This window comes from Jaculus jaculus, chromosome 5, assembly GCF_020740685.1.
Source record: "Jaculus jaculus isolate mJacJac1 chromosome 5, mJacJac1.mat.Y.cur, whole genome shotgun sequence".
In the NCBI taxonomy this organism is placed as follows: Eukaryota; Metazoa; Chordata; class Mammalia; order Rodentia; family Dipodidae; genus Jaculus; species Jaculus jaculus.
In genome coordinates this window covers 13,649,500-13,677,432 of record NC_059106.1, presented here as the reverse complement: position 1 = coordinate 13,677,432, position 27,933 = coordinate 13,649,500, and the positions used below count along the sequence as shown (strand labels likewise).

At 44.8% G+C, this 27,933-nt stretch overlaps 1 protein-coding gene across 1 annotated transcript; it reads left to right on the top strand.

The window, feature by feature from the left end:
- Positions 1-26,737, top strand: Map3k8 (mitogen-activated protein kinase kinase kinase 8). The gene is given in 9 exon segments (XM_004659711.3): positions 1-274; positions 3,710-4,068; positions 13,613-13,780; positions 15,347-15,608; positions 17,102-17,208; positions 22,595-22,714; positions 22,716-22,748; positions 23,573-23,819; positions 25,881-26,737. Coding segments are annotated over 8 exon segments (1,404 nt in total). The 5' UTR covers positions 1-274; positions 3,710-3,732; the 3' UTR covers positions 26,012-26,737.
- Positions 26,738-27,933: the final 1,196 nt, after the last annotated feature.

Below are 27,933 nucleotides of genomic sequence, written 5' to 3'. Positions count from 1 at the left end.
AGGTGGCACCCTCTTTGGGGTACCCACTCCGCCCAGGGAAGGTAGTCCTCCTCTCGGGTCACCTGCTGCACGCGCTGATACAGCTGGAAAGCACCTTGCGCAAGGGCCTCACCAAGGGCTGTGTGCTCCGCCCCCTTCCTCCTCTTTCCGGGATCCCCCCCTGAGGCCGGGCAGTGCAGCCTGGGCAGTGCCAGGGGAAAGCGAGGAGCCGCGGTCACCGCATCTCCCGCGGGCGACGCCGCCCAGACCGCTGCACCCTCGCTGCCGAGGCCCGGTAAGTGCAACCTGCCTGGCCAGACGACCTGGCTGCCACCGCGCGGAGGGTGGGCGCTTTCATGATAGGCAAGCTTGTTAAGTGAGGCTTCCTGGTATTTGCGGACGAGATGCATGGGGAGTGGAAAGCTATATTTTGGTCCAGAAGAAAAGGAACACGGATGCCCCTTGCTTAACATACCTGTGGCCTGAGTCCTACTTCCCTGGTAAAGAACAATTGCAGTTTCAGCCAAAGCTCGTGACTCTCTCTGATGGGTTGAGGCGTGCAGTCAATTCTGGTCCTTAAAGACTAGCCTGTAGGACAATAGAAAAATAGGGTAGTTGAAGCGTCTAGAAGTTTTGAAGCTTTTGATTCTGGAGGAATCTTCTTTTTCTGGAAACATCTTTCTGGGCTTTTTTTCAAAAGAAAAACATGAGAGGTATGCCCAGAAAGACATTATTATTTACCCACTTTTTTGTTGTTGTTGTTGTTGTTTGTTTTTCACTCTAGCTCAGGCTGACCTGGAATTGACTGTGTAGTCACAAGGTGACCTCGAACTCACAGCGATCCTCCCACCGCTGCCTTCCAAGTGCTGGGATTAAAGGCGTGTGCCACCATGCCCAGCTTATTTACCCACTTTTAAAATGGGAAGTAAAAAAGGTATTAGCAGCCTTGCCCGTGCAGAACTCATGCCTGCAATTTTGGCCATTTTCATTCATGCTTGGGAGCCCACAAGTTTCGCTTATGTTGATGTAAGTACCCAAGGTTGATTTTCATGTTTAGGATGCATTTCCTCTCAATTTTATTGCTGATTTCTGATATAGTTCATAGTTTATCTCGTAGTTTTGAAGGTTAGTCACAAAACTAGCTTTAAATAAATAGATATTTAATATTTATTTATTTGAGAGAGGGGAAGAAAGAGAGAGAGAATGGGCATACCAGGGCCTCCAGCCACTGCAAACAATCTCCAGACGCATGCACCGCCTTGTGCATCTGGCTAACATAGGTCCTGGGGAGTTGAACATGGGTCCTTTGGCTTTGCAGGCAAACGCTTCAACCACTAAGCCATCTCTCCAGCCCCAAACTGTAGTTTTGACTGCATTTGCATAGCTTTTTCTAAAATTGGCATAACCTTGTATTCTGTTTAGGAATTTTGTGATGAGGACTCATATTCTAAGTTGAGACCAGGGGCAGTCTTGTGTATTGCTGTGCTTGAACATCTTTACCACACACACTTCCAACGTGGCTCCTCACCGTGCTTAACTCACAAACCATTAGCATTTTGTCTGTTTGGTGAAGGCAGGAACGTGCTGGGCAGGAGTGTTCAGGAGGCTGCCAGGGATCAGGGTTGCCTGGTGGCAGATCTGTGATCAGAGCCTGTGTTGCCACGGAATGGAGCTAGTATTGCAGAAGGTCTTCAGGGTCAAGCCCTCCTCCATCTTCCTGCTGTCTTTTGCTCCACCTTTTTTCCTCAACTGGCCATTTGGGGTGTGTGTGAGACTTTCTGCAAGATTCAAAAACCAAGACCAGTCCTTCCTCTCCAGATCTGTGTATTGAATTTAAGCCATTTAGACCTTTTTCCTCTTTCTTGAGTCATGAATTTTATTTTCCGTCAAGTCATTCATTTGACATGTCCAGGAGCCTTGGGTCTCTTCAGCCAGTGGGGCCCTAAAGTAGACCTTTTTTAACTTCTGTTTTCCTAGTAAGTTCCACAGTTACAGAAACTGCAACTTAAATGGCTTTGTGACACTGAGGTCAAGTATTCTCCTATCAGCCTGAGAAGTTCCCTCCATAACTCCACGGGTTCCAAGAGCTTGAATCACAGTGTCCCTGCTGAACTAGGTTCCCAACTCTGTAGGTGAAATGAAATAGAAATTGAAATGAAATGAAATGAAACCAACACTGGCCAAGCACTTGTACATGAACATCTCTAATCCTCTCAACCAGCTGGGAAGTAGGTACTGTTGCTATTTCTCCCTTGCAGGCCAGGGTGGTTGAGGTATAGAGAGCTTAAAATCCTTGCCCGGTATCATGTAGACAGGAAAGGCGGGGTGAGGTTTGGCCCTAAACAGAGAAATATTTGAATGGAGAATAGATGCTAGATGACTTTCTTCAGACACACTGTGAACATTGCAAAGTGACCCGTAAGTAAGCTAACAATGATACTGGGTTGTGGGGTGTTTTTGTTTTTGTTTTGCTTTTTGGCAAATGACATGCACTCAGAGGCAGATGGCTGGTTCATGTGTACAGCCGGCCCCACAGGGCCGTGCTTCCTGGAGCTTTCAGTGGACGCTCCAGGTAGATGCAGGAGCATGACTTTGGCCAAGTGCACGTGTGTGTGCACGTGCATGTGTATCCTTTGTGGTGCTAGGGGTTAAACTCTACCACTGAGCTACATCCTTAGCCAAGCTTGTGCTCTGAAGAATACATTATAATCTTTCAAAGAGACTGTTAGATATACTTTGAAAGTCCTTTGCATGCTCTTATTTGGTTTTTTTCCCCTGTCTTTTCCAAGTGCTGAGAATTGAACCCATGACCTCATCTATGCTAGCCAGGCCCTCTATCAGCGAGGCAGCCTGCTCTTATCTTTTTTTGCAATCGAGTTGCGTTGTCATAAGACCCAGAGGGACAGTCACCTTTTCTCCTTGTTTTACCTTGTTTTTGTCACCTATAGCTTCTTAGCTGGCGTACCCTGTTGTGTAGAACTGAAGTCTTCCTGTGCCTTGATTCTAACCTGTAGTTTATAATAAATTTGGCTTTCCTGGCTTCTCTCTACTACCATAGCTTATACAGGCCCACTGACTTCAGTTTTAAACCAGCCTTCTGAAACCCTGAAGTGGGTGCTTTCGGGTCTCAGGAGGGCACTGCTGGGGGCTGACCCACAGGTTAAGCCCGTCTCTTTTCTCATACTTGCTGTTGGCAGAACTAGGATCTCCAAGTCCTGCCTACCTTCCAAAGAGCTATGTAGCTCATTTGCGTCAGAATTCGTTCCTAAACTTCTTATCATCCCATTTGCTTAGATTAAAATCTGTTTTACACTGTGCTCTCGGAGCCCGGAGCCCGAGTTCTAGTTGCCAAGTTAGTTCCTCAATTTCAGTAGTTCTTTGGCCTTCAAGTCACCAGAGGCTCAGAAGCCAGGTCTAAAGCTGGGACTCTGGGCTTCAGAGATTGCTGAGCAACCCTTGACTTGTGCTTCTGATTGGTGAAAGTTTGTTTCCAGGAGCTAGAATTGCAATCACAGCAGCGAGTAGCTCTCAAGCTTTCTCAAGTTTCCCCCTGCAAAGTGTGTGTGGGGGGGGGAGGCTGAAGATTACCTAAGGTCCCTTTGAATTTGCAGTCTGCCTATCTGCATTCACACAAGCTGAACAGAAGCCCTGGAGGATTAGCTTTCCAGCCCCCTTGCTCTCAAATGCAAATACGTTCCAGGAGACGGATTATTTGTGTTTTGTTTTACAGACTCTCCAGTGGGCACCACAGTGATGGAGTACATGAGCACTGGAAGTGACGAGAAAGAAGAGATTGACTTATTAATCAAGCATCTAGACATGTCAGATGTAATAGACATGATGGAAAATCTTTATGCAAATGAGGAACCAGCAGGTTATGAACCCAGTCTGATGACCATGTGTCCAGACAGTAATCGAAACCAGGAGCCCTCAGAACCCCTGTTGCGAAGTGGCCAAGAGGGGCCTTGGCTGTCGTCTGTCAGATACGGAACCGTAGAGGATTTGCTTGCTTTTGCCAACCACATATCAAATACCGCAAAGCATTTTTATGGACACGGACCACAAGAATCGGGTATTTTATTAAATATGGTATGTTTCCTCTCATCTGTTGAGTGTTCGACTTTACCAGTGTCGGTTCATTTAATGCAAAGTGGCATTAAACTTCATGTAGACTGGCTGCTAGAGATAAACTGTAAATATATGTTTGTCAGCAAGAATCACCTTTATGTTAAAAAAAAATCAAAGACAGTCTCCGTGAAGAAGCCCATATCAATAATCTAGAAACAGTTCTTTAACCAGGCAGTTAGGAATATACTTTCTTTCCAGTGCTAGGGTGGAACCCAGAGTCTGGTACATGCTAGGCAAGTAAGGCACCACTGGGTTACCTCCAGCCCTTAAGAATGCATTTTATTATTTTATTTTAATTTTTTTATTTTGCGTTTAAATTTTTTTTTGTTTATTTTTATTTATTTATTTGAAAGCAACAGACAGAGAGAGAAAGAGGCAGATAGAGAGAGAGAGAGAATGGTCGTGCCAGGGCCTCTGGCCACTGCAAATGAACTCCAGTTGTGCGTCCCCTTGTGCATCTGGCTAAGGTGGGTCCTGGGGTATCAAGCCTTGAACTGGGTTCACTAGGCTTCACAGGCAAGCGCTTAACCGCTAAGCCATCTCTCCAGCCCGTTTTTTTTTTTTTTTTTTTTTTTTTTTTTAAATTTTTGTCTTTTGAGGTAGGGTCTCCCTCTAGCCCAGACTGATCTGGAATTCACTGTGGAGTCTCAGGGTGGCTTTGAATTCTTGGCAATTCTCTGCCTTCCCAATGCTGGGATTAAAGGCATGCGCCACCATACCTGGCTCAAGAATGCATTTGAGCCTTTGATCCCAGCACTCACTCTGGAGGCAGAGGTAGGAAGATCTCCATGAGTCTGAGGCCTCCCTGAGACTCCACAGTGAATTCCAGGTCAGTCTGGGCTAGAGGGAGACCCTACTACAAAAAAACAAACAACAAATGCATTTTAACATAAGAATTCATTATTTATACAGGAGACAAAGGCTGGACTTAAAGCTATCAGCTGAGACCGATGAGCACTTTTGTCTCAATACTTCTCGAGGCTGAATTATTCTCTCATCACATTTTGAAACGTTATCACATACACCAGTATTGACTAAATTCAGTTCCTGCCAACATGTAGTTTGTAGGTGGGCACATAGCTACCCACAGATTCACACCGCTTAAGTGCGATGAATGACAAGTGATGTATTTGCGTAGTCACCTCAGGCATGCAAATCATGCAAAACATTGCGACAACTCTTCATTGCCACAAGTCCGGCAGGTGGCGTGTTTAGGTGTGGCCTTCCGTCAGGCCCTCAGTATGTCAGAGCTGAATGCGTGGGCACTGGCTACGGGTGATCTAATTTTGTCAAAAGAACCATCTGTGAATGAGGAGGTGGCGAGTGGCAAGTGTGCACGTTGGTGTGACTCCCTTTCCATTGGTGTTTATGAATGGCAGGGGAGCAGGAGTTCCAGCAGAGACTAGAAGACTACTTCATTGGCTTTTTGTTGTGTTTTCTTGTTGTTGTGAAGGTCTTCCTTCTTCTTGCATTCCACATTCATTTAATGAAAAAAGCAACACAGTAATTTAGGTCAGCTATGTAGTGAATTGTTTTGTTACAAATCAATTAGGTTTGGTTCCACGTGAAGCAAGATTACATTTTGCATTGTGGCATGATGTCCTGTGATCTAGATTTTATAGTTGACTGAATACTTGGCCTTCAGAAAGTTACTTCCTTTTATAAACGGGGAAGTATTAATTTGAAGTAGGAGCCATACCTGATTTTTTTTTCAGTAATGTACATGTGGCAGCTCACAAGTACAATTGTTGTATGTTGCTCTTATTTGTTTACATAGTAAATGAAAACATTCAGAATAAACAAATTGTTCTTGCTTGTAAATCTATAGAAGATGAGATATATGGTGTGGTTGACCATTCCCTTGTCCCTCAGACTGAGGATAGACGAGCCATGTACCCAAGGGAATTCCAGGGAATTATAAGGAATAAAAAAAAAATAGCCAGGCGTGGTGGCGCACGCCTTTAATCCCAGCACTCGGGAGGCAGAGGTAGGAGGATCACCGTGAGTTTGAGGCCACCCTGAGACTCCATAGTGAATTCCAGGTCAGCCTGGGCTAGAGTGAGACCTTACTTTGAAAAACCAAAAATAAATAAATAAATAATAATAATAAAAAATAGGGGTTGCTCAGTGGTTAAGGGATTTGCCCATAAAGCCTATGGACCCAAGTTCTACTGCCCAGTACCCATGTAAAGCTAGATGCACAAAGCAGCACGTGGATCTGGATGTCCTTTGCAGGGGCTGCAGACCCTGGCCCATTCATTCTCTCTCCCTTTCTCTTTCTAGCTGACCCTTTCTGTAAATAAACAAGTAAATAAATAAAAACAAATATTTTAAAAATAAGGTTAGGAATGTAGCTCAGTGGTAGAGCGCTTGCCTGGTGTGCACAAGGGCCTAGATTCAGTCTCCAGAACCACAACACACGCACACACACACACACGCACACACCCCACACGCACTGGCCTTCTGCTGTTGCTTTCAAGTGGATCCAGACAATCTAATACAGAAAGGGCCGGAAGTGGAAGTCGTTAAAAGGAAGTAAAATTTTTTACCAGCAGGAGGTGTAAGATAGGATCATTCTCTGCCAAGGGGCCTATGCTCCTTGAAAAAAATGACCAATGAAACAAAACTACAGATTGGAAAGAAAATACAGGCTCGAGGGACGGCTCAGCTGTGAAAGGTGCTTGCAGAGCCTGATGACCCAGGGTCTGCTCCCCACTGTCCACATAAAAGCTGGCGCTCAAAGAGATGCACGAGTTGAGGTTATTTGCAGTGGCAAGAGACCATGGCATGCCCATTCATATTCCCTCCTATCTCAAATAAATAAATAAATAAATATTTTTTAAAAAATACAAAAATATAAAGCAAGAAGACTAAAAAGCAAATTGGAAACAGAGGAAGGATGGAGTTCTGTTCCCAGAAATGTAACCTTGGCCTCAGTAGGCCAGTGGCGTTACCCACTACAGCTCTGTGCGTATTAGGACGTGTTGTCTTTGATGCTCACCCGAACGAGATGGTAACAGAAGCCGAGATGGTAACAGAAGCCCGGTTTGCTTTGAGCTTACTTAACTCGGGCGCAGGAGTGCTCTTTGTGGGCCTCTGCTGTGGTCAAGACCTTCCCCTTCTCATTCCCCACCTACTAATCTAGTAATCTGTTCTCTGATGAGCATTACCTGCTATTTTCTGGCCCCGTATTAGAAAACGCACTACCCCATAGATTGGTTTCAAGGTAAAAGAAAAACAAAAAAAAAAAAACTTCTATAAAGCATAGCTCATAGGGACAGGAAGCTTTTGTTCCAGTAGTCACGCGTACATTCGCTAGACGTGGCTGGGATAGCCGTGGTGCACCGGGGTTGTTCCAGATGCTGGATACAGGGTTCTGAATCAGTCTGTGCCGCAGGAAGCCTGGTGCGTGCAGGAGGTGGGTGAACAGGTATCCATACCACTGTGCTCAGCTCCCGTATGTCCACACCTGGGTGGCCCTGGGAATGCTCAGATGCCGCGAGTGTGGGGAGGGAAAATGGAGAATGTAGGCACAGGCTTCCAAGAAAAATTAGTCCCGGTGCCAATGTCTGAGTTGGAGTCAGCCAGACGAAGTGAAGAGAGCTTTGGGCAAAAGAACAGCATGTGCTGAAGCCCGAGGGCCCAGAGACCTGGAGTGTTCAAGCAGCCAACAACTATGGCCCTGCAGAGCTAATTAGACAGGGTGGAGAAGCAGGATTTACAATAATATCCAAAAGCATGGGCATGTTGAATGCTATTCTGGGTGTGTGTGTATGTGTGTGCTCGTTTTCTAAAAGAACTTACTGAAGATCATCCCCATATCTAGCAAGTCCCAGGGAAGGAATTTTAGGAGGCTAATCTAGGAACGACATTGTGTCAGAGGTCAGAATTATTTATAAATAACCAGTTCATCAACCTGATCTGGCATTGAATAGTTCAAAATGGGTGCCAAGCACTTAACACTCATAGTTATATGTAGATCTAGAAGCCCCAAGGGACTTACTCATAGAGGCTGGTGTGAGATTGGGTGATGTTCCTTGAGACTGAGTCATAGAGTCATGGAGTCAGGCTTCTTGGGGTTGGAAAAAACCTTCACGATACTTGAGTCTAGCTGTCTGCCCAGAGTTTTGAAACACCTTATTATCTCCAAGAATGGGTGGAATATTTTGTTCTGCGCTTCCAAATCTGTTGGTAGAAGCTTATCACACACTGGCATTTAGTTCCCCACTTGTCACGTTCTGACTGTAAGAAAGTTTTTCCTTATATCCAACCAAAAATCCATCTCTTGTCTCCCCTCCACCTCCAAACCCAGGACTATACTCCGGCCACTATGAGAAATGGTGACATTGGAGTAGAGGCAATGGCTGTAGGCTCTGAGTTAAAGTGCCCAGAGTGTCATTGAATGTAAAATGGGTTGTCTATGAGATCTTAGGTTAGTTCCATGCCTCAGTTTACTCAGTATTCCATAGGGTGATGTTTGGAACAAATAATGGATATATGTGACCCGCTTACACACTGTAAATGTTTAATGAATGTGAGCTTATTGTACTGTTGTAACTTCCTTCAAACAATAGCCCTTCCAGTATTTTAAAAAGCACAGATGAGCTGGAGGGATGGCTTAGCGGTTAAGGTGTTTGCCTCTAAAGCCAAAGGACCTAGGTTCGATTCCCCAGGACCCACATTAGCCAGATGCACAAGGGGGTGCATGTGTCTGAAGTTCATTTGTAATAGCTGGAGGCCTTGGTGAGCCCCTTCTCTCTCTGTCAAATAAATAAAATATTAAAACGCACAGATGCCAGGCATGGTGGCATACGCCTTTAATCCCAGCACTATAAGAGGTTGAGGTAGGAGGGTCACCATGAGTTTGAGGGCCAGCCTAGAGCTACAGAGTGAGTTCCAAGTCAGCCTGGGCTGAAGTGATACCCTGCCTCAATAAAACCAAAAACAAACAAACAAAACCCAACACAGGTTCCCTAGGTTGGCTCTTCCTTCACATTCTTTTTTTTTCAAACTTATTACTGACAACTCCATTCATCAATATAATGTACTATGATCCTAATATCCCATCACCCTTCAGTGTCCCCACTTCCACTGAACCCCTTCTTCTTTACAGCTAAGTCCCTCTTCTATCTTGATGACATCACTTTATTTTTTTCTTTTTGCGCTCTTCTCAGGCAGGGCTTGTGTAGGTAGCATCAGCTGCTCTGCAGTGGCCATGACTTCACACATGTCCCGTCTGCTACTTAGATTTTGCAGTGCCGCTTTTCCTTGCTGTCTGGTGGTGCCCTCTGAACTCAGGCCCTAGCCTCCTGTCTTACCAATTAGAACTTGGATATCCTGGAGGTCCACTTGTGGGCCCAGCAGGGTAGGAGAGAGCTTAACTTTGTCTTTCTTCTAGATTCCCATCTCCTGCTTCACAGTGGTAGCACCTCACAGGCCCTGTATGGAATTTAATCTTGCTAAAATACCCAAGATGTTTTCTCAAGTACTGCCCCGGGCCCAGAGTGGCTTGGTATAGGTTGTCGAAGTCTGGATGAGGGAATAGAAAATACCTGTCCAGTGCCTGTACTCGAAAGTGACCTTGGCAAGTCGAATAATCAGCAGAGGTAAACGGCACAGAGTTCTGCAAGGTTGTTTAGAAGGGCCCTTGGAAAGGAGATCAGAGGTGAAAACCTAGGTTGGAGAGATGGCTTAGCAATTAAGGTGCTTTCCTGCAAAGCCTAAGGACCCAGATTGGATCCCCCAGAATCCACGTAAGTCAGATGCACATGGGGGGCCATGCATCTGGAGTTTATTTGCAGTAGTTAGAGGCCCTGGTGTGCGCCCCCCTCTCTTTCTCTCTCTCTTTTTGCCCCTCTCAAATAAATAAATAAAAATATAAAATAAAACTCATGGCAAACCCAAATAGGAAAGGTCTGTGCTAGGGAAAGCCAGGAACCCTGTGACTTGCACGCTGGTCAGGACGTCACCAGATAAAATCAGGGCCTGTCATCAAGGTGCCAAGGAGGTACCAGTGTAATGCAAGCAGGATCCTCAGAACACCGGTGCTGCCAGACCTGGTAGCAGAGAACTGCAGGGGAGAGGGCACGGTGGCACGTACATTTGTGGGGTTTTGTTTGTTTGGTTGGTTGGTTTTTGGCGGTAGGGTTTCACTCTAGCCCAGGCTGACCTCGAGCTCACAGTGATCCACCTACCTCTGCCTCCCGAGTGCTGGAATTAAAGGCGTGCGCCACCACGCCCGGCCACATTTGTGTTTTGAATGACTGGATTTGCATCCTTGCTCGGCTTTAGTGACAGCTCTGGCTTTGGGGTTAAGCTGTCCTGAGTGTGAATTCTCTTTCTGGCACTGATTAGCGAGTTAATCCACCTATCAGCTGGTTTCCTCGTCTCTAAAAATAGCATCCAGCATAGGATTGTGGGAGCCTTTGATGAAATAATGGAGTGCAAACCCAGCACCCGGTCCATAATTAGCCGTTGGTTATTAATGTTCCATGTCCTCCTGGGTGCAGCAAGAGGATGAAGCTAGGTTGTGGCAAATTGAGTTTGGTGAAAAGCCATGCTTTCATGAAGCGATCAGAAGTTAACCTGAAATAGTGAACTGGAGGGGATGATGAAATGAGTGTTACTACTTAAGGAGAGAAAGGGGTGACCAGCAGGTGCCCCAGGATGCCCTGGACCTGTCAGATGTAGAAGGGACTGCGATCGCTAGCTGTATCCTCAGCTTACTGCAACAAGAGGCCTTTGCTGACCCGAGGTGACAGTTGGAGAAGCGGCCGTATGTCTAACAACGAAGCCGCTATTCTGTATTTACTCGCATTCTCTGTGGGGACCAGCACTGGGCCCCACTGAAGCAGGGACGCTGATTAAATACTGAAATTTTAAGAAAAATATTTTATTTTTTATTTATTTGTCGGGGGTGGGGGAGAGAATGGGTATGCCAGGGCCTCCAGCCACTGTAAACGAACTCCAGACCCGTGCACCCCCTTGTGCATCTGGCTAACGTGGGTCCTGGGGAATCTCAGGGTCCTTTGGCTTTGCAGGCAAATGCCTTAACCGCTAAGCCATCCCTCCAGCCTCCAGTATATTGAACTTTTTTATTCAGTAGCTGTGCATTTCTAAGTAGAAGGGTTATTCTCTACTTAATAGTGAGCACATGTCTGTGCGCTGTGTAGCTAAAATGAGCAATAATAGAGGCTGAGTGACTTGCCCTGAAGTCACCAGAGCCGGTCGCCTGCTGTGGCTCATTCCTCTACGTGGGATAGACCTGGGGGTTTCCATGCCACGTTCAGCTTCTTCAGATAGTTTGAGGCCCTTTCGCATTTCATAATTCCTGAAGTGATATCTGAAACCATAGTATTGCTAGTTAGGATTTTAGACAACTGTTTATCCCTTTGAAAAACACTTCAGGCATTTAAACATTTTAGATTTTTAAATTTATTTTAATTAATTATTTTAATAAATTGATACATTTATTTTAGAGAGAGAGAGAGAGAGAGAGAATGAGAATGAGAATGGGTGTGCCAGGGTCTTCAGCCGCTGCAAACCAACTTCAGACGCATGTGCCACTTTGTGCATCTGGCTTATATATGGGTCCTGGGGAATCAAACCTGGGTCCTTTGGCTTTGCAGGCAAGCACCTTAACTGCTAAACCATCCCTCCAGCCCCACTTCAGACATTTTTAAAGGTGTGTGTTCCAGGTCATATTCCCCATGGACCACCATATTTCTTTTCATTGTAATTATTATATTATCTTTTCAATGTCTGTATGTTTTTGTTTTTGACCCAGGGTTGCTATTCAGCGAAGGCTGTCCTGGAAGTTACCATTCTCTTGCTTCACCCTTCCAAGTACCAGGATTATGGGAGTGTCCCACCACACCCTACTTAAATATCAAATTCCATGCACATTAATAAACACATCCTCACATCCCACATCACTGTCAGAATATATAAGTTTTTAGTTGACTTGTTTTTATTTTGTTTATTTTTTCCTTTTGGAGTTAAATAGTTTTTTGCCTGTTTATGCAGTGCTGAAGGCCAAACCCGGGGCCTTGTGCATGTTAGGCAAGGGCTTCTCCACTGAGCTACGCCCTCAGCCCTCTCTGGGCAAGTTCTGAAAGACCTGGTGCTAAGTGTTTGCATGTTGACGAACACCTAGAGGTCAGAAACCCCCTGGCTCTTGTTCAGGCTGGGCACATAAGAGGTACACGGTAGGGCTGGAGAGATGGCTTAGTGGTTAAGCGCTTGCCTGTGAAGCCTAAGGACCCTGGTTCGAGGCTCGGTTCCCCAGGTCCCACGTTAGCCAGAAGGGGGTGCACGCGTCTGGAGTTCGTTTGCAGAGGCTGGAAGCCCTGGCGCGTCCATTCTCTCTCTCTTTCTCTATCTGTCTTTCTCTCTGTGTCTGTCACTCTCAAGTAAATAAATAAATAATTTTAAAAAAAGAGGTACATGGTAAATATTGTGAGTAAGACAAAAAGAAGTAGCTTTACCGTTTATTTATGTCGTCTGAAAGCTCATGTTTTTGGCATCACACGCTGGTTTCCACAGTCCTCTGTGATCCTTAGTTCATTCCCATGCTCTCTATGCATCATGTGTGAGTAAAAACTATGCAGACGAACAGGTTAGCCTATTTTAATAGAAACAAGTCAGTCTACAGGCACAGTTGGCAGCCTTTATTTTTAGCCTTTATGTCACCAAAGCCACACTCCTTAGATAAATAATTTTTTTCGATTTCCATTTGTCAGTGAATTACTCACGAGCATTTGGAAATATGACCAGGTCAGACCAGAGACCTGTGTCTGTTACATCCTTTCTCTGTCTTGCTCAAGTTCTAAACGTAGACTGTGGTGTCAGCATTACACACAGTGTCCCTGAATTTAAATGCCACGTGTAAGGATGTTTCTCAGGTAACTTCCAGGGTAGGGGAGGTGTTTAGCAGTCAAAGGCACTTACTTACAAAGTCTGCTGGCCCAGGTTCAATTCCCCAGACCCCACCTAAAGCCAGATGTACAAAGCGATGCATGCGTCTGGAGTTCATTTTCAGTAACAAAAAGACCTGGCTGGCCCATTCTAAATCTAGCTCATTTTCTCTCTCTGTCATCACAAAAAATAAAGATATTAAAAAAAAAAAATAAAAGTGACTTCTATTGAGTGGGCCTTGGTGAAGGGTGGTCTTCTGAGATTCTCACCCTTCTCATACGTTTGTATTAATTTTTTTTTTTGAGGCAAGCCCAGCAGACTGTCCCCCGCTTTTTTTTAAATGTGAGAGTGGGAGCAAGAGTATGAGAGAAAGAGAGAATGGGCATGTCAGGGCCTCCAGCCACTGTCACCAAACTCCAGATGCACGCACCACCTAGTGCAGTGTGTGGCCTTGCACGCTTGCATCACCTTACCTCCAGCTTACGTGGGACCTGGAGAGTCGAACATGGGTCCTTAGGCATCACAGGCAAGTGCCTTAACTGCTAAGCCATGGCTCCAGCCCTGTGTTTTTTAATTTTGTTTTTTACAGGTAATCACTCCCCAGAATGGGCGCTACCAAATCGACTCAGATGTTCTCCTCGTTCCCTGGAAGCTGACTTACAGGAACATTGGTTCTGACTTCATCCCCCGAGGAGCCTTTGGAAAAGTCTACCTAGCACAGGACATAAAGACTAAGAAAAGGATGGCATGTAAACTGGTACGTGCACTCGCACGCCGTGCCTGACCTTCTCGCTTGGGCCATTTGCACTGACCCAGCAGCTTACCCGTACACTGGGTCGTACCTACTGGTGGCCTACTCACAGACATTCTCTGTTTCTGGAGTTGCTGCTACCTGGCACCATTCGGCACCTAGTTCTCTATGTAGGTGCTTTCTTTCTTTCTTTTTTTTTAAAAAAATATTTTATTTATTTGAGAGAGAAGGAGAGAAAGAGGGAGGAAGGTAAAAATAGAGAGAGAATGGACACACCATGGCCTCTAGCCATGGCAAATAAACTCCAGATGCATGTGCCAGCTTCTGCATCTGGCTTACATGGATACTGGAAAATCAAACCTGGGTCGTTAGGCTTCGCAGGCAAGCACTTCAACTGCTAAGCCATCACTCCAGCCCATAGGTGCTTTCTTGATTTCATTCTAGTTTAAGGAACATATTTGTGTAAGTTTAGTTTCCTTGTATTGCTTGCTATATTTACTATTTAAGCTGATTTTTAGGGAAGATAAACACAGATGATTAAAAACTTCGCCATTAGGTTCAACAAATGATGTGGCTTTCTGTAAGGCAAACACGTTTAGTGGATTCTTGTTTCATGCATATTTCCATGCTGAGATGTGTGTACATTTTTTTAATAATTGGGCCCATAATGCATGAGCTTCTGTCTCTTGCTTTTTGCACATAGCACTATATTCTAGAGACATTTTCAAGTTTCTCTGCTCTGAAAGTGCTATTTCATATATATATATGTGTGTGTGTGTGTGTGTGTGTGTGTGTGTGTGTGTGTATATATATATGATTTTAAAATATTTTTATAGTATTTTATTTATTTGTTTCTGAGAGAGAAAGAGGCATATAGAGAGAGAATGGCCACACCAGGTCCTCTAGCCAATGCAAACCAACTCCAGAAGCATGTACCACCTTGGGCATCTGGCTTATGTGGGTATTGGGGACTTGAACCTGGGTCCTTGGACTTCACAGGCAAATGCCTAAACCTCTAAGCCATCTCTTCAGCCCTGAAAATTCTACTTCTTACTGATATCCATCAGATCTTTTTGTGGGATGCATAGATGGTGAGTGCTTATTATTTTTTTTTTCTTTTCTTTTTTTTTTTTTTTCTGGTGAGTACTTATTTTAAAGGCATTGCCACAGAGTAAGTGGGACGAGTGGCTTGTTTTAAAGGCACTGTTAGAGGAGAACTTGTAGGACCAGTGGCTTCATATTACCACAAATTAAGTTGAAATATTAAATTTAGGTGCCATAGAGAGTGTATTGGCTATAGAAAATTCTCTCAATTCATTCACCATTTTAAAATCTTACTTGGATTTCTCTGTTCTAAATGAAAATGTCTCTCCTGTCTTTCGTTTCTGTTCTGAATTTTATACCTAAAGCTAATATAATGCAGGGCTGGATCTGAGGGCAGTGCCATTTCTTGCCAAGTCAGAGTGTCCGTGGGCGTGTCCGTGTGTCTCCTGGCTTGTGGGCTGCTCATATTGTTTATTTTTCACTGGTTCTAAGATTGTTTAGAATCTCGCTCATGTTTTCCTCTTTTAGATCCCTGTAGATCAGTTCAAGCCATCAGATGTGGAAATCCAGGCTTGCTTCCGGCACGAGAACATCGCTGAGCTGTACGGCGCTGTCCTGTGGGGCGACACCGTCCATCTCTTCATGGAGGCAGGCGAGGGAGGCTCCGTCCTGGAGAAGCTGGAGAGCTGCGGGCCCATGAGAGAATTTGAAATTATTTGGGTGACAAAGCATGTCCTCAAGGGACTTGACTTTCTGCACTCCAAGAAAGTGATCCACCATGATATTAAACGTGAGTCGCTTGGGGTGGACTCTGTTTAAGGAGACTCACAAGCTCCTCCAGCCTGAAGACACCCCATTCACTGCAGGCTCCCCAGAGACTCCTCATCTTCCTTCTCTGCTCCCGAGCAAGCGCTTACCGTCAAGCTAGGTGTATCAGACAGCTTCAGGTTCACTGAGATGAACTTCCAGACCAGGCACAGTTATGGAGGAAGGGATATTTATTGAAGTTTACAGATCCGGGGGAGGTTCTGTAAATGGCAGAAGAAGCTGGCCTGCCTTCACAGGTCCAAGCAGAGAGAGAGGTACAAGCCAAAAGCCACAGCACACTTTAGGAACTCCATCTAGGCACACTTTGCGTATCTTTAGATTGAAATCTGAAACCCACCACCACACCTTAAGATCCATCCAGTGACACTGCCTCCAGCCAGGTGGCTGCAGATGCAAACTACAAACAAATAAAAAACCGAATATATTGGGAGCCATCTATTCAAACCACCACAACAGGTTTCCAAGTTTTCAGTCACAAGAAAGCAAGAGTATCCAGAATCCATGTGGACTGTAGTCACAGAGCCAGAGCTCATTAGATGCACACCTACGCCTTTGTGGCGAGCCTTTAAAAACAGTAATTTAGGGCTGGAGAGATGGCTTAGCGGTTAAGCACTTGCCTTTGAAGCCCAAGGACCCCAGTTCGAGGCTTGATTCCCCAGTACCCACGTTAGCCAGATGCACAAGGGGGCGCACGTGTCTGGAGTTTGTTTGCAGTGGCTGGAGGCCCTGGTGTGCCCATTCTCTCTCTCCTCTCTCTCTCTGCCTCTTTCTCTCTCTGTCGCACCCAAATAAATAAGAATAAACAACAACAACAACAAAAGTTTTAAAAACAATAATTTAGGGCTGAGATTGTGGCTTAGTGGCAGAGTCCCTGCTTAGTACACTTGAGGCTCTGGGTTTGATCCCAAACACTAAAACTTTTTTTTTTTTTAATTAACTTACTTAACACATAGGCATATATTTTTGAGGAAAAATACCTTTCCCGTTGTGACCACCAGTTTGAGAACAGTTTATCGAACAAGCTTTCACTGCCTCTTTGCTAGAGTGTAGATATGGTGTGGAAATGGGCCAGAGAGCTGTACTATCAACCTTCACTACTTCAAGACCTAGTGCCAAATTGGACAAGCACAATTTTAACCAGAAAAAAAAAAAAAAAACTTTTTTATTTTAGAAGAGTGGCTTGAGAACAGTGTGTTTGTATCAGAATATGAAACTGAAGCGCTTGATCTTTGTAATGGCTGAAATCATACGTGTCCACACTGGCTAGATTCTTGACAGATCTGAAAGGATTTTCACCTAAACTCTCACCAACATTCCTCTTCCTCTCTTGGGTAAAATATCCCTGTTTCATTAGGGAAAGCCTTTCAGTTTGTTTTGATTTGGGACTCGTTTTAGATAAGAGTCTTATTTGGCTATATAAGTAGTTTCATGGTAAAATGTCCTCTCTCATTGCAGCTAGCAACATTGTCTTCATGTCTACAAAAGCCGTTTTGGTGGATTTTGGCCTGAGTGTTCAAATGACTGAAGATATCTATTTTCCTAAGGATCTTCGAGGAACAGAGGTACTTATGTTTCAATAGAAAATTGTTAGTATCTTATTAAGCACAAAAATGAGAACTGGAGAGATGGCTTAGCTGTTAGAATGCTTACCTGCAAAGCCTAAAGACCCAGGTTTGATTCCCCAGTACCCTCATAAGCCAGATGCACAAGGTAAGACATGCATCTGGCATTCATTTGCAATGGCTAGAGGCCCTGGCACTCCCATTTTCTCTCTTGCTCTATCTTTCTCTTTCTCTTTCTTTTTCTCTCAATCAAATAAATAAATATATTTTTTTAAAAAGAACAAAAATGATGCTCTAGAAGTACTGTGGGACAGAATAAAGGAGAAGATACTGCATCAAATCATTTCCATTAGAACAAACTTAATGAATACTGGCCATGTAGTAAGCTTAAACACTTGATATTTTTATAGTAGATAGTATATGTTATTATATGTACATATACAATTAAAAACACTTAGAAACAATCCATTACCAAAATAGATTACTAATTGAATGTCCCTAATCTGAAAGCCCAGATGTTGGGTCAAGGAGATGTTGCAGTGGTTAAAGGTACTAACTTGAAAAGCCTGTCAAGCCCAAGTTCAATTCCCCAGTATCCATATAAAGCCAGATGCACAAAGTGGCGTGTGCATCTAGAGTTCATTTGCAAGTGGCAAGAGGTCTTGGCTTGTCATACTCTCTCAAATAGACAAAAATGTAAAATAATAACAACCCAGGTATTTATGAAAGTATTCCAAGATATGAAAATCTCTTAAATCTGAGATTCTGCTTGGTCCCAGGCATTTCAGATAAGGGATACTCAACTTGTATATTTTTAATTCATTTTAAAAACCTGGTTCGAGGCTCGATTCTCCAGGACCCACATTAGCCAGATGCACAAGGGGGCGCACGCATATGGAGATCGTTTGCAGTGGCTGGAAGCCCTGGCGCACCCATTCTCTCTCTCTTTCTCTATCTGCCTCTTTCTCTCTCAAATAAATAAATAAAAATGAACAAAAAAAATTTAAAAAAATAAATAAATAATAAAAACAATTACAGGTAGAGAGTGTAGGAAGAGCTCTCTTGGTGTTCAGATGACAGCTGTTAGTAGCTAGTATTTTTGTTGTTGTCCTTTTGCCGTGTGTGTGTGCGTGTGTGTGTGTGTGTGTGTTGTGCTTTGTGCACCTGTATGCCCCCTTATGGTGCCCCATACCCTTGCTTGTGGGGGGGGGGGTTGTTGCTCTCAGTGGCTGGAGTGGAACACTGAAGCATTCCATCACTCTTCCACCTGGTCTTGTTTTGACCCAGAGTCTCTTTAAACTGACTCCAGAGCCCGCAAGCTCCGGTTATTCTCAGATCTCTGCTCCCCTGCAGGATTGGGGTTATAGGTATTAGTGACCACGCCCAGGTGGAGATTTGAACTTGGGTAGTCTCAAGGCCCCTTCAGGCCCTCATGTTTGGGTGGGAAACATACTTAGCCTCTGATCCCTCCCTTTAGCCCTAGGAGCTAGTTTTATGTATTGCATTGAATTGAATGTCAATGAAGACAAAAAAAAAAAAAAAAGCATGCTTCTTTTCAAAGCATGGCTCTGCCATTCTCTCCTGAGCAGTTTCAAAGCAGACACTGGCTGCAGCAGTAGCAGAAACCCTTACTTGGCTGCACTCCCTGACAAGAGAAAACTCCTCACGTTTGTCTTTGGACAGAATAACATGCAAAAGAGAAAACCATAGACTTGTTTTTTTGAGACAGGCTTGCTCCGTAGCCCAGGCTGGCCTGGGACTCGCAATCCTTCTGCCTCAGCTTCCCAAGTGCTGAGTGGACAGGTGTGAACTGCCACACTCAGCTCTGTAGACAAGGTATATATATATTTTAAAAAAGAATATTTTATCCCCATTTTCTCAGAATACTTTGTCATGGCACAAAATTCAGTCAGACTTAATGCTGACAGCGTTGTCTTTGGGAAACATGTCAGCCTTTTGGCATTAGTCGAGAGTTCAGATATGTGACATTCCACCCGCTTCCTGGAGCCAGTTGGAGAAACAAAACTATTTATGGTATTAGAGACGGAAAATACCTTTTGCTTCCTGGCAGTGAGGTCAAGTTGAACATTATGCAATGCTGGAGAAAAGCTTGTGCTTTTGGGAATCTCTGCCAGGCTGCTTGGATGTGGAATAACTTATTTTATTCTGCAATAGTATGTTGTCTGAGGATTGGATTTTCATTATGTAGCTCAGGCTGAAAGAGCAAATAAGATAGAATCAGTTAACTGTACCGATTTTCTTCCCATCAGAACTTCATCAGATGGCTGTTGCAAAGCCAGGGACTATTTCCGATCTCTTCAGTGTAGCTCACAAATGCTGCGTATCTCTATCTGTCTCTGTGTCTCTTTCTGTCTTTTCAAATTCAAAGCATCACATGGTAACTATGCAATACATATCAAGGGGCTAATCTAGAACACATTTACTGTTGTTTAGTTACATTGTTCAGAGAAAATAAACAGTAAGCATAAAAACAAACTAGAATTGCTTTGACAATGTGGACATTTGTTTTATGGGAATTTACTCGTGTGAGTTAACTTATCATATGTGCACGCATGCAGTCAGTTTTCTCCTTTCTACCAAACACAATGAATGGTAAAGGCCTTGTCCCTGCTGTTAAGTTCCCTTGCTCACGTCCCGGGGTGCAGAACTCTCAGGGAGGGTCCCATGAGTTCGGTTCCAAGCCTTCCAGGCAGCCCAGAGATAGCTCACTCACTGCTCTCTCGGTCGACTGTTCTGCGCTGTGTGCCAGAGGGCTTGTACCCAGGTGAGCAGGCTGGGCTGGATACTGCCAACCCCGGATGCAGCCCAAGTGTGAAGTCACGTGGAGCTGCAAGTCCCCTGTGCCCTATGGTGGGCTGGACCAGTTGGAGGCTCTGTCCTGCGTCCTTGCCCTGGGTGGAGAGGAGGAGGAGGGAGGCGTCCACTTGTCATAGCCACGCACACACCACTTCTTTGTTCCTGCCTCTCTCTTAAATTTGATTGTGTGGAGACATTTTAATACAAAGTATACTCTCAGCGCATTTTAAATGCGTAACACGATGTTGTTGACTCTTAAGGCGTAAAGCTGGGCTATGCTGATTAAGTCCAGGTTCAAGTCCTGTGTCATGGCTGCAGGGAACTCCGTGACAAGGAGAGAGCGCAGAAGTGTGTTTTAGGAAGAATTTGAGGAGGCTTAACCTGGGGAAATGGGGCCGTTTCCCTGTTTTTTTTTTTGTTGTTTTTTTTTTTTTGGTTTTTCGAGGTAGGGTCTCACTCTGGTCCAGGCTGACCTGGAATTAACTCTGGCATCTCAGGGTGGCCTTGAACTCATGGCAATCCTCCTACCTCAGCCTCTCGAGTGCTGGGATTAAAGGCGTGCGCCACCACGCCTGGCTCTTTTTTTTTTTTTTTTTTTTTTTTTGAGGTAGGGTCTCACTGTGGTCCAGGCTGACCTGGAATTAACTATGTAGTCTCAGGGTGGCCTCGACTCACAGCAATCAATCCTCCTACTTCTGCCTCCCAAGTGCTGGGATTAAGGCATGTGCCACCACGCCCAGCCTCCTTAGTTTTTTTGTAAGCTAATTTTCTGCTTATTTACTCAGAAATGAGTTCCAGAAACACTAATCCTTTTTCCTCATATTTATTTGCATGATAGCATTAAAAGAAAAGCACCTTTTAAAGCTACATACTGGTTGAATTGCCTTTATTTGAAATGCTTAGGGACAGAAGTGTTCCAGGCTTGGGATCGGTAGACCCCTTCCTTCCTTCCTTCCCTTTCTCCCTCTCTCCCTTTCTCCCTCTCTCCCTTCCTTCTGTGGCTCGTTCTTTAAAATTGGGAATATTTGCATATACATAACAAGGTGATTTGGGGATGGGTCCCGGGTATGAACACAACACTCACTCTCAGGTTTCATGTGCCCTTACACAACAGCCTGAGGGCATTTATGTGATGTTTTTAGTGCACCTGTCCTGTACCCCTCACCTGCAGTCAGATGTAGATTTTCAGCCGTGGCATCATGCTCCAAAGCCTCAGACTTGGGAGCAGTTAGGATTTTCAAATTAGAGATATTCAGCCTTTATTGATAGTTCGGATATCAGTGACTATATTTCTGTACCAGCCAGAAATGCAGATTATTGGTGACTAGGTTTGCTGTTTATATCTTTTTCCATTTTAAGTGTAAAAATAACACACTTACAAAAGTGAACCCTACTTATTCACCATTGACTTATGAAATCAGGTGGAACTTATACACTGTATTTATTGTTCGTTTATTTGTTTAGGTGGATTTTTCTGAGACAGGGTCTCTCTGTCACCCAGGCTAGCCTTGAACTTGGGAAGATCTTGCCTCAGCCTCAGAACTTATATACTGTTTATATGACAGGCATTTAATTTGTAGTCACTGGGCTATGTGGTAAGTTAAGACAAGGGGTCATTCACCAGAAAAATTCATTAGGATTGCTTCACCATTACACTTTTAAAAATACATTTTATTTATTTATCTGAAAAAGAGAAAGAGGCAAATAAATCTATATAGAGAGAATGGGCATGCCAGGGCTTCCAACCACTACCAACGCAATCCAGACGCATGTGCCCCCTTGGGCATCTGGCTTTACGTGGGTACTGGGGAGTTGATTCTGGGTCCTTAAGGTTTGCAGGCAGGCACCTTAACCACTAAGCCATCTCTCCAGCCCTCATCAATGCACTTTTCGTTTTTTGAGTACTTCCCTTCTAAGCAACGGGTGTTTCTGCCACCAATTCTGACATTTAAAAAAAAAATTCTGACATTTTTTTTGATACTGTGCATAATTAGAGGTTTGGTATTTATTTTATTGTAAAGAAACTCATTTTAAAAATTGTGTGTGTGTGTGTGTGTGTGTGTGTGTATGTGTGTGTGTGTGTGTGTGTGTGTGATGTCATGCTGCTGCAAATGAATGCCATTTGGCTTTATATGGTGGCTGAGAAACTGAATCTGGACTGGCAGGCTCTGCATCCTCAAGGTTTGGCATTTAAATGACAAGCAAGAAAAGTATATTTGCAGTGCCTTTTAAGTATGAAAAGCATCAGGGTTTAGTACACAGTGAGGTGCTCTCAGTGTCTGCAGTCTGGCTCCGTGGTGGCCCAGGTGGGTTATGGCTCTGGGGTCTTAGCTGCCAGATCTGCCCCGTGCTCAGTCTATCCACGAAGATAACCTTTTCAGAAAGGCAGCACCCCCACGCAACACTCCTGACTTTGGGTTCGTGTCAGTGTCCTCATTAGCTTAAGAGGACGTCTATTCTCTTCTGAACAACTGCAATAAGCTATGACCGAGGCAAAGGAGTCGATTTCCAGAACTGGCTCAAGGAAATGGAAACCTGGGCAAATGATGTTTTCTGCATCTTTTTTCAGATCTACATGAGCCCAGAGGTGATCCTGTGCAGGGGCCACTCAACCAAAGCAGATATCTACAGTCTGGGGGCCACGCTCATCCACATGCAGACAGGCACCCCACCCTGGGTGAAACGCTACCCCCCGCTCTGCCTATCCCTCCTACCTGTACATAGTAAGTTTGGCTCAGCTGGGCTGTGGGTGCGGGGAGGGGGTCCATTTGCTCAAGGGGGGCTGTTCTACCCATCAAGCACCCCCACTCCTGGATGGGGTGATGGTGAAATAGTGACCCATGAGAAGTGGTTGCTGGATCTTCCCATGTGGGAGGCAACTATGTTCTTCCAAGGAAAGCATGGCTGTTTGATGGGAAGTGACTAAAATACACATTAGACACAAGGATATGCTATTCCATTATAATGTGTGTGTAATAATAATGTCATTTGCTAGCATTGGAGAACTATAGATCTGTCAGCCAAGGAAATTATGTATGTTTTTTTTTCTTTAAAACAAAATTTGTATTGGCCGGGCATGGTGGTGCACACCTTTAATCCCAGCACTCAGGAGGCAGAGGTAGGAGGATTGCCATGAGTTCGAGGCCACCCTGAGACTCCATAGTGAATTCCAGGTCAGCCTGAGCTAGAGTGAGACCCTACCTCGAAAAACTAAAAACAGGAAAAAAAAATTGAAATTCTTGCTCCCTAAGCCAGCCTCTGTCATCACAGCTTCTCTCATCGTGAAGGCGTCAAATGCATAGCCAACTCTGGGCCACCACAGGATGATGCCACTTATTTAAACCCAGTGTGCCTTTTTTTTTTTTTTTTGTACTATTAAACCAAAGGTGATTTAACTGGGTGTCCCTAGGAAATGAAAGGGAAGCTGGGTCCGAGTAGGGTCTACTTGCTGTGAGCCATGTGGTAGGTAACAAGTTACACCCCAGCTTTTCCAGCTGAGGGTCTGTTTTCTCCATCATCGGTGCTAAGAGAGCTGGTGTGTTGGCAGATCCACAAGCAGGCGCCTCCACTAGAAGACATTGCCGGTGACTGCAGCCGGGCCATGAGAGAGCTGATGGAAGCCGCGCTGGAGAGGAACCCCAACCACCGCCCCAGAGCGGCCGACCTCCTGAAACACGAAGCCCTGAACCCTCCCCGAGAGGACCAGCCTCGCTGCCAGAGTCTCGACTCTGCCCTCCTTGAGCGGAAGCGGCTGCTGAGCAGGACGGAGCTGGACCTTCCTGAGAACATTGCTGGTAGGATGCCAGGCTGTGTGTGTGCTGTGCCCTGCGGGGAGGGGGAGAAAGAGGCCGAGTGGCGGTGCCCGCCTAGAGTTCCAGCCCATAGACACGAAGACAGGAGGATTAGAAGTACAAGGTCAGTATGGGCCACCTGAGACCCTGGCTTTAAGGAAAAGGCAGCAGCTGACAGCATATGCCTGTGGCTCATCTTCTCGGCCCTCTCAGGAGGCTAAGGCAGGGTGATTGCTTGTGCCCACCTTCAGAACCGCTTGAGCAACACCCAATATAGTGAGGCCTTGCCTCAAAACAAAACAAAGAGGAACGACTTCTTGAGGACCATGCATCATGCGAGAGATTCAGCAAGCACATTAACAAAGCACTTTTTTATTTTATTTTATTGTCTTATTTGCAAGCACACAGACACACACAGAGAGATAGAGAGAAAGACAGAGAGAGAATGGGCACACCAGGGCCTCCAGCCACTGCAATTGAACTCCAGATGTGTGCGCCCCCTTCTGCATCTGGCTAACGTGGGTCCTGGGGAATCAAGCCTTGAACCGGGGTCCTTAGGCTTCACAGGCAAGCACTTAACCGCTAAGCCACCTCTCCAGCCCAACAAAGCACTTTTTAAAAAAATATATATTTATTTATATGCAAACAGAGAGGAAGATAAAGAGGGAGAGAGACAAAGAGAATGGGCACGCCAGGGCCTCTAGCCGCTGCAAACGAACTCCAGGCACCTTAACAACTGAGCCATCTCTCCAGCCCAACAAAGCATGCTTTTTTTTTCTCTAAATATTTTATTTATTTATTGGATAGAGACAGACAGAGAGAGAGGGAGGGAGGAATAAAGAGGCAGATAGAATGGGTGCACCAGGACCTCCAGCCACTGGAGACGAACTCCAGATGCAAGTACCACCTTGTGCATCTGGCTTATGTGGGTTCTGGAGAATTGAACTTGGGTCCTTAGGCTTTGCAGGCAAGTGCCATAACTGCTAAGCCATCTTTCTAGCCTGCAGCAAAGCACTTTTGATAAGCTCATTTGTCAGCACATCATAACAGATTTTCACATATAGGTCCAGTCACTGGACATTGCTTCTGACTTGATAGATTTGGAAAGGACTGTGATTGACTTTGAGAACAAATCAAGAGTAGTGGCCTTGCTTGTGGTCAAGTGCCGGGTGCTGCGAAATTCAGGTGGGGTTGGGAGCACAGACAAAACCATGGGTGTGAAGTCACGTTACATTTTGTCATCCTATACTTAAATATCTGGCATGGCTGGGGAGATGGTTTAGTAGTTAAAGGCACTTGCTTGGGTTTGGTTCCTCAGCCTCCATGTGAAGCCAGATGCAGAGAGGTGCATGTATCTGTAGCTTATTTGTAGCAGCAAGAGACCCTGGTATGCCCATACACACACATGTGAGCGTATGAATAAATAAGGTTCGTTTGGAAACATCTTGCGAGCTGTGAGTGGTTCCCCTCTAGGAGAGCCAGTGTACATCTCAGGAGCCCTGAATAAGCATAGAGAAGGCTCTCCATTTATTTATTTATGGGTGATAGAGAGGCAGAGAGAGAGGATGGACATGCTAGGGCCTCCGACCACTCCATATGCATGCACCATCATGTTCATCTGGCTCACGTGGCTATTAGAGAATCGAACCTGGGTCCTTAGGCTTCGTAGGCAAACACCTTAACCGCTAAGTCATCTCTCCAGCCTGGCTCTCCCTTTTTATTAGTCTGAGCTGTTCGTATTCCACATGAGGCCTGGAGTACCCATTTGTTTTCTCTATAGTTATCTGATTTCTTTGTATCTAGAAAAAAAATTTTTTTGAAGTATTGGAAAATATGCCAGAATTTTGACCCAATTTCTTACTTTCATCGGTTCACTTTTGAACTCTGCTGCATGTCATATTCCAGAAGTAGCCATAGTGGGTCCTGAGGCCCATGGAAGATAAACAGAGCTGGGCACCATCTTGTGAGGCGTCAGAGGACTAGAGCTTTGCAGAGGGAGTGTGTGCTTATTACCTGATGGATTCCCTTGTCGTTCATGTGTCGGTTTCAATGTTTCCTTCACAGATTCTTCGTGCGCGGGAAGCACTGAGGAGTCGGAGGTGCTCCGGAGACAGCGTTCCCTCTACGTGGACCTCGGAGCCCTGGCCGGCTATTTTAACCTTGTTCGGGGGCCACCTACCCTGGAGTACGGCTAATGAGTGGCTTTATCTGTGCCAAGCCAGGACGTTTACCTCCAGGATGTTGCTTCTGCAGACCCTGCACAGTGATCCTGGCGAGTGAATTTTTACCCTTTGTTGCGGGGCATTGAGGTCCCCAATGACACATGAATGTCATTCCAAGTGGCCCCCGTGTGCTTGCTTTTTGAAGCTACTCTGGTATATGCCAGGTCTCAAGGTTCTCATTTCTCAGGTGTTGGGACTCAGAGGGAGGAATGGAAGGGTCATTTCTGATGACCAAGTCCATTCACTGTGCACTTTGCTGTAAACTTCTCAAACGGCACTCACAAAGGCTGAAGTTGCTATTCTTGGTTCTTATTTAAGTATGGGCTGCTCATATAATCCCGAATGGCTATTTTGTGTATCTGGTGTATATTATGTAATAATTCTTTGAGCCTTTGTGGGTGTGAATTGAAGTTAAGATATATACACATATTTATATATACAGCTAGTGTCTTACAAATGGCCAGTTCATCTGGGGTCACCTGATAGCAAGCCACTAGTGACAGTTTCTGTTATGTTCCTATGGAAACACTTTGTACTGTACATACTGTGCTTAAAACATTTAAAACATGATGTTTTAAATGTGGATACAACTGTGTAAACCACATAATTTCTGTACATCCCAAAGGATGAGAAATGTGACCTTTAAGAAAATGGAAACTTGTAAATTCTGGGTGATGCTACATTTGTAATTTATATGACTATTTCTTTAAGCATTTGTATATTAAAATATCATACTGTGTATGTTTTGTATCAAATGCCTTCACGAATCTTTCATATATATATACAATTTTAACGTTGTAAAGTATGTGAGTATTCTTACTTAAAATATGTTTTTACATTATGCAAATGAAATCCGACACATCAGTCTAATATGATTTGTCAACTCAACTGAATAAATTCAGTGCTTTGTCTTCATTACTGCAAGAAGCGTGACTCTCACCTGGAGTGAGATGGTGATGGGGCTGGAACAGATGTAGGGGGTAAACATCTCATAAAAAGCCAAATGAGGGCTGGGGAAATGGCTTAGCAGTTAATACCAGGCAGGAATTCCCACCCGTGGTGTGGGCTTCAAGTCTAATCAGAGAGCAGTTAGTTTCCCCCATAACAGACATGCCACTATTGCATGGGTTGGTATATTTGCCCTGGCTGGCCCGCTATAATGCTTGGCAGGGCCCACTGCTGGTTAAGACCATTGATGACTTTTCTCCCCCAACAGGCTAAGGCTACATAGGTCTTTCCAGCATTCTGACAGCTAGTCAACTGGGAGAAGGCTCCCAGTTCAGCTGCAGCTTGATTTCTCACTGACTTGAAGCCCTGTCATCTAGTCTATAGCAATAGGGTCTTAACCACCTCGTTCTAGTGGGTAACCAACAGCCTTGGCAGTAGGCTGTAATGTTTGGGGAAGGCCCCTCAGGGACATCCCTGGCCAACAATTCTATGGAAGGTATCCCACTCCTGGAATTGATATTTTTACAATAAAACAATCTGTGGCTTTGGGGATACAACATTATCTATCCCCATAGGACAATTTTGCCACCTTTGAATACAGGTTTCCATGCTGTTTACTCACAAATGTTAATAGCCAACTTGCCTGTGTTTAAGGCAGGTTGCAATAACCTCCACTAAATTCTCATAAAGACTTGAATGGTACCATGAGACTTCCTGCCCTGCGTGACTCTGATTCAACCCTTTAACACACGTTACCCAGAACACGCCACTCCTTGTGTATCTTGTGTAACTGTTACAAAGTGCTTGAGATAATCAGCTTTCAAGAAGGAATGGTTTATTTTGGCTGGAGGTTTCAGAGACCTCTGTCCATCACTTCTTGGTCTGTAGCCTTTGGAGTTGTGGTAAAACAGTACATTATTAAAAAACACATCATGATACAAATGCCA